The sequence below is a fragment of the Bos indicus genome, chromosome 23, assembly GCF_029378745.1.
Source record: "Bos indicus isolate NIAB-ARS_2022 breed Sahiwal x Tharparkar chromosome 23, NIAB-ARS_B.indTharparkar_mat_pri_1.0, whole genome shotgun sequence".
Taxonomy (NCBI): domain Eukaryota; kingdom Metazoa; phylum Chordata; class Mammalia; order Artiodactyla; family Bovidae; genus Bos; species Bos indicus.
In genome coordinates this window covers 31,903,208-31,913,915 of record NC_091782.1, presented here as the reverse complement: position 1 = coordinate 31,913,915, position 10,708 = coordinate 31,903,208, and the positions used below count along the sequence as shown (strand labels likewise).

The following is a 10,708-nucleotide window of genomic DNA, read 5'->3' as shown; positions in this document are numbered from 1 at the left end:
AATTTCTTTTAATTAATGTAATGTGAAATTCAGGCAGCTTTATAAGGCAGAAAAATTATGTCTGCATCAAAAAAGGTACCCACAGTATTTGAATTCAAATATCTTGTGATGTATTAACTCCAATTCTAAGGAAATTTAAAAAATCCCTTAGAATTTTCCCATCATATCTCAAAAGGTTAATAGTTATTTTCATTGTCAATAATATTAAGTGGTGCATTACTGTCTTTATGCCTGCCTAAATCAATCTTAGCCAAATTCAATGTTCCTAGCTCTCCAGCTTGTAACTCAACTAATTAGACATCTCTTATAGCTTTTTAAAGATTCAAGATTACAATATTAGAGCAAATAAACATTCCTCAAAAGACTGCAGGTGAATCTGTTTTGGTTGAATTTGTCTTTTGCCATATTCTATCAGAGAATGTGAGAGAAGCAGAAGTAGCAAGGCAAAGCTATTTGGGAATATTTAGATGATGGGATACTGTGCCTTGCATCAATAACTATATAACGAAAGAGTGTTATTTTTTTTCTGTGACAAATAGATAATGCATATGAGAAAATAAGCAACTGAAAATCAAACTATTAGTACACATTCAAATTCCTTAACTTTATTTTTTACAAAAGAATCACGAGAAGATGTCCTTGTCACTGGATTTTATGTAATGTTCACATATCTTTGTCTATTAAAAGTTAGTGAATTTTATCTTTGGAATTTCCCATTCCAAATTGTGGAAAACCTAGACATATTATGTAATTGTAGGTTGTGACTCAGAATTTAATGTCTTACCTATTGTTCTAAAGCATATGCAGTTTTGTGGGCACAATCTTTAAACCCTGTTGTTCATGTTTCATAGACACTCAAAATACACACTTTGTATTCCAAATACCACAATCAGAGTTCCTCTCTGCTTTCCTGCTCCAACCACCCTCCTTTTCTTGCTCCTTCTTAACAGTTTCCTTCATCTTTTTTTTTTTTTTTTTAATCTTCCAAAACAAGTTGTATTCTCATTTATGTTTGGGAGTATTTTATCACCAAATTCCCCAATCTACTTCATTTTTCAATTAATCCAGATTATTAGCTGTTTTTTTTTTTTTTGTTGTTGTTGTTGTTTGTTGTTTCCATAAAGGCCACTTAGATAAGTAGCTTTTACACCTCAGCATTTCATTTCTTCTTTACCTTCTGGGTTTCCTTGTGTGGACATTGCTCTGTGGAGCACTTCTGTGGTTTTAGCACTTCTACGATGATCGTGTGTTGATACCTGTGCAGTGAATTTCAGCTTAACTCATTATTATGAATATTGATCAGTTGGTGTGTGCTCATGCATGCATGTGTCTTTGTTTATATTTACATTTGCATGTTATTTGTGTCTGGAAATAAGCTGATAGCATAAATAAACAAGTGTGAATGTTTTATTTTGTCTATAAACATATCAATTGAAGTTTACTTTTTTCATCCAATGTTAACACTTTAAAGTTACTGCTGAATTGTTTTTATCTCATGATAAATTCTCACCTTTGTGCAAGATTGTTAAGACTGCAGATATTTCTTTCTATGTAACCACAAAATCAGAAATAACCTGAAAATGAGGAAAAGGGGGTAGAGGTTTTTTTTTTCCCTAAGAAAAGAGAGTTTTTAAAATGAAAATTTTCTTAGCTATGAAAAGTCTTTAATCTTCATTTATCCAAATGCTAACATACATAAAAAATAACTGATTCAGATGAGAAGCTATTGATAGTATCTACAGCAGGACAAATGTCTGAATGAAACATAAAAACAAAACTATAAAAATCCTATTGTTATAATGGCAGTATAATGTATTTTCTCCCTCAATCAGTTTGCAAGGGTTTGACAATGAGGGGGCGGACTTTCAGTTTATATGATTCTTCAGGTATTGAAAGAATAAGAAAGATGAAGGAAAAAAATGCAAGTTCTGGTTACTTTGTTCTGCTGGGTTTTTCTAACTGGCCTCATCTTGAGTTAGTTCTCTTTGTGGTTGTCTTGATGTTCTACCTGATGACACTGATAGGTAACCTGTTCATCATTTTCTTGTCATATCTGGATTCCCATCTCCACACTCCTATGTACTTCTTCCTCTCAAACCTCTCTTTTCTGGATCTCTGCTACACCACGAGTTCCATCCCCCAGTTGCTGTTCAACCTCCAGGGGCCAGAGAAAACCATCTCTTATGCTGGTTGCATGATTCAACTTTATTTTGTCCTTGCACTGGGAACTGCTGAATGTGTGCTGTTGGTGGTGATGTCCTATGACCGTTATGCAGCTGTGTGTAGACCCCTGCATTACACTGTCCTCATGCACCCTCGTTTCTGCCATCTGTTGGCTGTGGCTTCTTGGGTAAGTGGCTTTACCGCCTCAGCACTTCATTCCTCATTTACCTTCTGGGTACCCCTGTGTGGACATCGCCAAGTGGACCATTTCTTCTGTGAAGTTCCAGCATTGCTTCGACTGTCATGTGTTGATACTCATGCTAATGAGCTGACCCTTATGGTCATGAGCTTTATTTTTGTGATCATACCACTTATTCTTATTCTCAGCTCCTATGGTGCCATTGCTCAGACTGTGCTGAGGATGCAGTCAACAACTGGACTTCAGAAAGTCTTTGGGACGTGTGGAGCTCATCTTATGGTTGTATCCCTCTTTTTCATTCCAATCATGTGCATATATCTACAGCCACCATCAGGAAATTCTCAAGATCAGGGCAAGTTCATTGCCCTCTTTTATACTGTTGTCACACCTAGCCTCAACCCTCTAATCTACACTCTCAGAAACAAAGATGTAAAAGGGGCAGTTAAAAGATTAATGGGCTGGGGTAGGGAGATGTGAGAGATCACCTGTCCAGCAACTTTTGTTCAGAGAGTCTTATCTTTCTCAGAGGTTTCCTCTGCTCCTTTGAGATGTGATGGCATTTTTGGTCTACAACCCACCAAGCATAGAAGAAAAGTTCTGCCCCAAAATTTGTTGTTCTTTTTATTTGTTCATTCTGAAATATTTTCTAAAGATAACCTTTTTGATTTGTACAACTTTAATCTTTAATTATTCTATATTTAGTGTTCCAAGAAATTAAGGGCCTGGTTTTAAAATTAATATACTAATTTATGGAGCAAACTTTAGTATCTACAGAAAGAGAGAGTCAATATAGCAAAGATTAGGCTAAGAGAGTTTTTGGTCATTGACAGTCATTACGTTTACATAAGTGGTAAAAATTCTTTGGCTGAAATACACTTTATTCAAGATACTAAATTTTTTGAGCATTTTGTCTTATGGACCTATATATACACTTGTTGCATTGAAAGATATAAAGAATTACCTGTTCAAATGATTCATTCATTCATCAATTCCTTTATTCATTGACTGTCTCCAGGGTATATGTATTCCCCTCTCTTCATTCTCTTTATCTTTCACTAGACATGATCATGACTATAGGGTACAGACTCATGTCTTTGAATCCACCTCTCAACCAAGGCTTATTGGGTAATAGAATTTTTCCTAAATAATTGGGGCCACATGATGGATCATTTCACATATCACACAAACTTTGCAAAGTGTGAAAATGTTTACTCTTTCTGCCTCCATGGAAAACTTACCATTTGGCATTCCACATGTAGCATTCCAGTCTTTTCAACATATAAATGGTTCTCCTTTTTAAGGCTTATTGAAGTATAATTTACATATAATAAAATTCATCCATTTAAAATGTACAGTTCAATGAGTTTTGACAAATATATAATTGTATAAATATCACCACAATCAAGAGAAAGTACATTTCCATCGCTCTCCAAGGAATGCTGTCCTTTTGCTGTCAGTTCTTTTACCCGTGCCTGAAGCAACCATTGATTTTGTCATAATAGTTTTGCTTCTTTCATTTTTTTAAAAGAATTTCATATAAATGTAATAATACAGTGTATAATCTTTGAGTTTGGCTTCTTTCACTTAGCATGATGGTTTTGAAATTTAGACATGCATCAATGGCTCCCCCCTTTTACTTGCTGATTAGAATTCCATTTTATGAATATGGCACAATATATCCATTTATCTGATAATGAGTTTTTGAAAGTATTTACTTTTTTGGTTATTATGAATAAAGCTCTTATAAAGATTGGTATACAAGTGTTTGTGTGGGTAAGTGTTTTCTCTAAATTTAGGTAAACACCTAACAGTGGGATTGATGGATCATAAACTAAGTATATGTTTGCCTTTATTAGAAATTTTCAAAATGTTTTCAAAGTAGCTATACCATTTTCATTCCAGAAAACAGTGTATGAGAGTTACAATTACCCCACATTTTCTATAACATCTGGTATTGTGAGTCTTTATACTTTTAGCCTTTCCAGTCAGTTTACAGTTATATCTCACTGTGGTTCTAATTTGCATTTACTTAAAGGCTATGATGTTGACCATCTTTTCATGTACCTCCTATATCTTATTTTGTCATGTTTATGTTAAAATATTCTACCCGTTTTTATTGGGTCATTTATCTTTTTATTACTGAGTTCTAAATATTACTTATACATTCTTAACTCAAGTCCTATGTCAGATAAATGTTTTGTAAGATGTTCTTCCAGTCTGTGGTGTGCTTTTTATTTTCTAATACTGTCTTCCAAAGAGCAAGTTTTAACTTTTAATGAAATACATGTTTCTACAAAAAAGCATGACAGCATTTTCATTGTGATTGCATTGAATTTATGGACCAATTTGGGAGGAACTGACATCTTGGCAATGTTGAGTCTTCTGATTCAGGAACACCGTGTATATCTCCATTTATTTACATCTTTTAAATTTCTCTCAGAAGCATTTGAAGTTTTTATTATATTGATCTTGTGTATGTTTGGTAAAATTTATCCATAACTATTTAATGTTTTGAATGCAATTGTAATGGCATAGAAATACAATTGAGTTTTCATATATTGACCTTGTATCCTGTGACTGTGCTAACTGCACATTTTATTTCTGGAAGACTTTTAATAATTTTTAGAAAATAAATGCAAAGTATTTATATTTCAAAAGGGATTGTGGACAATCTATTTACCATTCATTTAAGACCAGCACTTTGGTCTAAAGGCTGCCAAAAGTTCACTTAAGTCTATCTAGGAAGTTATTATTATTTTTTTTCCTCTTGTTATGGCTATCTTTAAATTATCCCCAGTGGAAGACTGTCAGATTGCCAACTAAAAATAACCTAAAATCTTGCTCAGTGACATATTTCAGTAATCAAGGAATGCAATAAATTGACTTCAGACTGTACTACAAAGCTACAGTCATCAAGACAGTATGGTACTAGCACAAAGACAGAAATATAGATCAATGGAACAAAACAGAAAGTCCAGAGATAAATTGATGCTTTTGAACTGTGGTGTTGGAGAGGACTCTTGAGAGTCCCTTGGACTGCAAGGAGATCCAATCAATCCATCCTAAAGGAAATCAGTCCTGGGTGTTCATTGAAAGGACTGATGTTGAAGCTGAAACTCCAATACTTCGGACACGTGATACGAAGAACTGATGCTGGGAAAGATTGAAGGCAGGAGGAGAAGAGGATGACAGAGGATGAAATGGTTGGATGGCATCACCGATGCAATGGACATAAGTTGAGAAAGGTCTGGGAGTTGGTGATGGACAGGGAAACCTGGAGTGCTGCAGTCTATGGGGTTGCAAAGAGGTGAACGTGACTGAGCGACTGAACTGAACTGATGGACACCTTATCTTTGACAAAGAAGGCAAAAGTATACAATGGAGAAAAGACAGTCTTTTTAACAAGTGGTGCTGAGAAAACTGTCAACCACATGTAAAAGAATGAAACTAGAACGCTTTCTAACACTATATACAAAATAAACTCAAAATGGATTACATATCTAAATGTAAGACCAGAAACTATAAAACTCTTAGAGGAAAACATAGGCAGATACTCTCTGTCATAAATCACATCAAGATCCTCAATGACCCACTTCCCAGAGTAATGGAAATAAAAACAAATATAAACAAATGGGGCCTAATTAAAGCTAAAAGCTTTTGCACAATGAAGGAAAGTATAAGCAAAGTGAAAAGACTGGCTTCAGAATGGGAGAAAATAATAGCAAATGAAACAACTGACAAAGAATTAATCTCCTAAATATACAAGCAGCTTGTGCTGCTCAATACCAGAAAAATGAACAACCCAATCAAAAAGTGGGCAGAAGAATTAAACAGACATTTCTCCAAAGAAGACATACAGATGGCTAAAAATAAATGAAAAGATGCTCAACATCACTCATTATTAGAGAAATGCAAATTGAAACCACAATGAGGTATCATCTCATTCCAGTCAGAATGACTGTCATCAAAATGTCTACAAACAATAAATGCTGAAGAGGGTGTGGAGAAAAGAGAACCCTCTTACTCTGTTGGTGGGAATGCAAACTTGTACAACCACTATGGAGAACAGTGTGGAGATTCCTTAACAAACTGGAAACAGAACTTCCATATGACACAGCAATCCCACTTCTGGGCATACACCCCGAGGAAACCAGAATTGAAAGAGACACATGTACCCCAATGTTCACTGCAGCACTGTTTACAATAGCTAGGACATGGAAACAACCTAAATGTCCATCGGCAGATGAACAGATAAGGAATTTGTGGTACATATACACATGGAATAGTACTCAGCTATAAAAGGAACACATTTGAGTCAGTTCTAATGAGGTGGATGGAACTGGAGCCTATTATACAGAATGAAAAAGTCAGAAAGAGAAACACAGATAGTGTATATTAATGCACACATACCCACTCCAGTATCCCTGCCTGGAAAACTCCATGGACAGAGGAACCTGGCAGGCTACAGTCCATGGGGTCACAAAGAATCAGACATGATTGAGCAACTAACATGGAATTTAGGAAGATGGTAAAATAGATGCAGAGCAGTAAAATAGACACAGATGTAAAGAACAGACTTTTGGACTCTGTGGGAGAAGGCGAGGGTGGGATGATTTGAGAGAATAGCATTGAAACATGTATATTATCATATGTAAAATAGATGACCAGTGCAAGTTTGGTGCATGAGGCACCCAAAGTTGGTGCTCTGGGACAACCCAGAGGGATGGGGTGGGGAGAGAGACAGGAAGTGGGGTTCAGGATGGGGGGATATATGTGTACCCATGACTGATTCATGTTGATGTATAGCAAAACCCATCACAGTATTGTAAAGTAATTATCCTCCAATAAAAATAAATAAATTAATTAAAAAAATTGAGTTTCTGTTGTGGCAATTTAAACATAATCCAGCCTCAGTATTGATAGTGTTGGGAAGTTACATCCCTCATTTGAATGCTCTGTCTGAGTCTGAGAGTCAGTACCTTCAGTTTACTTTTCTTTATACAGTATCTTTTTGACTTAGTTTCAATGTTTCAGTGATTTCATTTCTGAAAAGTCCTGTTTTTAGTGCAGGGAGTAAAGCTTTCACCAAGTCTGAAAATGTAGAGAATTTCATTTTAACCTATAGCTTGCAGAACATGCTACCAGTTAGTGTTCATTCCTATAAGCACTGGAGGCTGACTCTGACAAATTTTCTTCAAAGATTGTTGGAAGAATGATGGATGCCAGGATAACCCAGGCTCTCAGAGTCCAATTACTAGGGTAGTGCCAGGGAGTCCAGAGCAAAAGTGAATGAACAGCCTCAAGTTCACAGGAACAACTCAGGGCCTGTCGTCTTCCTTCTTTATCCTTCTGCTCAAGAGTCAAAGCACTGGAGAAAGTCAGCCTGATCAAGCCTCAGTCCTGTGTCCAGCTCTAGACTAGGGACCAGGGCTCTCTGTTTGACACACACTCACCAAGATTGAACAGGAGGGAGGGAGTTCGTAGATGAGAAGGAAGGTGCAGCTGGAGGGGTACTGAACAGGAGGAAAGACCCTCCCAAGTCATGGTCTCAATGCTGCATGAGGATGGAACTGTGCTTTGCTTATTTTTGCTGGACACACAGTAGGCCTTCAGTAAATGTTTGTTCATTTGAATGTTGTTTAATCACTAAGTCGTGTCTGACTCTTTGTGATCCCATGGACTGTAGCCCACCAGGCTCCTCTATCCATGAGATTTCCCAGGCAAGAATGCTTCAATAAATTTTTAAGAATTTTATAGGTACAAGTTCATGTCATTCACAAATAAAGACTGTTATTTCTACCTGTCCAAATGCTGTTCCTTTTATATCGCTATCTTACTTTGTTGCACTGTCTGTGATTTCTAGATTAATTTTGACTGTAAGAACTGAGAGCCAGAATCCTTGCCTTATTCTCAATTTTCAGGGGAAGTAGTCAGTCTTTTATCAATAGATATGTTTAGCTTTTTTTTTTTCTGTATCATCTATTAGGATTAGAAAGTTTCATTCTCGTCTTGGTTTGCTGTGATTGTCATGAAAGGGTGTGAAATTTTGTCCAGCATTTTTTCTGCATTTCTTCATTTTCTTCTTTATTCAATTAACATGGAGAATTTCACTGGTTAATTTTCATGAGTTAAACTAACTTTGCCTCTTGGCAGTGGACTCTTGATCATAATGTGTTATCCTTTTAAAATCAATCTGGATTTCAGTTGCTAATTTTTTGTGTCTAATTACTGGGTTAATTACTAGGTAAGAATTTTTGGGTCTGTAATCATGAGTGATAATAAGCAATATTTTGCTCTTCTTATGATGTTCTTTGTCTAGTTTCTGTACCAACTTAGTGCTGGTTTCATTACATGACTTGGGAAATACTCCCTTCTTCTCTATTTTCTGAAAGAGTTTGTTTAGCATTGGCATTCCTCTTAAGTGTTCAATAGGACACTGATGTAAACATTTATTATTTCCTTTCTTTTGCTTACTTTTAGTTTAATTTCATCTTCGTTATTCAACTTTGAAGGTGACAGTGTAGATCATTGACATTAGATCATTTCCCTTTATTTTATTTTTATTTTTTTAAATTTAATTTTATTTTTTAATTTACAATATTGTATTGGTTTTGCATATATTAAAATGAATCTGCCACAGGTATACATGTGTTCCCCATCCTGAACCCCCCTCCCCCGTCCCTCCCCATACCATCCCTCTGGGTCGTCCCAGTGCACCAGCCCCAAGCATCCAGTATCCTGCATCGAACCTGGACTGGCGACTCGTTTCATATATGATATTATACATGTTTCAATGCCATTCTCCCAAATCATCCCACCCTCTCCCTCTCCCACAGAGTCCAAAAGACAATTCTATACATCAGTGTCTCTTTTGCTGTCTTGTATATAGGGTTATTGTTACCATCTTTCTAAATTCCATATATATGCGTTAATATACTGTATTGGTGTTTTTCTTTCTGGCTTACTTCACTCTATAATAGGCTCCAGTTTCACCCGCCTCATTAGAACTGACTCAAATGCATTCTTTTTAATGGCTGAGTAATACTCCATTGTGTATATGTACCACTGCTTTCTTATCCATTCATCTGCTGATGGACATCTAGGTTGCTTCCATGTCCTGGCTATTATAAACAGTGCTGCGATGAACATTGGGGTACACTTGTCTCTTTCCCTTCTGGTTTCCTCAGTGTGTATGCCCAGCAGTGGGATTGCTGGATCATAAGGCAGTTCTATTTCCAGTTTTTTAAGGAATCTCCACACTGTTCTCCATAGTGGCTGTACTAGTTTGCATTCCCACCAATAGTGTAAGAGGGTTCCATTTTCTCCACACCCTCTCCAGCATTTATTGCTTGTAGACTTTTGGATCGCAGCCATTCTGACTGGCGTGAAATGGTACGTCATTGTGGTTTTGATTTGCATTTCTCTGATAATGAGTGATGTTGAGCATCTTTTCATGTGTTTCTTAGCCATCTGTATGTCTTCTTTGGAGAAATGCCTATTTAGTTCTTTGGCCCATTTTTTGATTGGGTCGTTTATTTTTCTGGAATTGAGCTGTAGGAGTTGCTTGTATATTTTTGAGATTAGTTGTTTGTCAGTTGCTTCATTTGCTATTATTTTCTCCCATTCTGAAGTCTGTCTTTTCACCTAGCTTATAGTTTCCTTTGTTGTGCAGAAGCTTTTAAGTTTAATTAGGTCCCATTTGTTTATTTTTGCTTTTATTTCCAATATTCTGGGAGATGGGTCATAGAGGATCCTGTGTGATGTATGTCGGAGATATTTTGCCTATGTTCTCCTCTAGAGGTTTGATAGTTTCTGGCCTTATGTTTAGATCTTTAATCCATTTTGAGTTTATTTTTGTGTATGGTGTTAGAAAGTCTTCTAGTTTCATTCTTTTGCAAGTGGCTGACCAGTTTCCCCAGCACCACTAGTTAAAGAGATTGTCTTTAATCCATTGTATATTCTTGCCTCCTTTGTCAAAGATAAGGTGTCCATATGTGCATGGATTTATCTCTGGGCTTTCTATTTTGTTCCACTGATCTATATTTCTGTCTTTGTGCCAGTACCATACTGTCTTAATGGCTGTGGCTTTGTAGTAGAGCCTGGAGTCAGGCAGGTTGATTCCTCCAGTTCCATTCTTCTTTCTCAAGATTGCTTTGGCTATTCGAGGTTTTTTGTATTTCCATACAAATTGTGAAATTATTTGTTCTAGCTCTGTGAAGAATACTGGTGGTAGCTTGATAGGGATTGCATTGAATCTATAAATTGCTTTGGGTAGTATACTCATTTTCACTATATTGATTCTTCCAATCCATGAACATGGTATATTCTCCATCTATTAGTGTCCTC

General features: G+C 36.3%; 1 protein-coding gene across 1 annotated transcript; it reads left to right on the top strand.

Annotated features, from left to right (window-relative positions):
• Positions 1 to 1,436: 1,436 nt before the first annotated feature.
• LOC109576807 (olfactory receptor 2J3-like) lies at positions 1,437 to 4,920 on the top strand. The gene has a single exon (XM_019985430.2). The coding sequence runs from the start codon at positions 1,811 to 1,813 to the stop codon at positions 2,837 to 2,839; it is 1,029 nt and encodes a 342-aa protein (XP_019840989.2). The 5' UTR covers positions 1,437 to 1,810; the 3' UTR covers positions 2,840 to 4,920.
• Positions 4,921 to 10,708: the final 5,788 nt, after the last annotated feature.

What these genes read in the sequence shown, in the direction of transcription:
- LOC109576807 (XM_019985430.2), top strand. Translation starts at nt 1,811, where the DNA reads ATGTATTTTCTCCCTCAATCAGTTTGCAAGGGTTTGACAATGAGGGGG.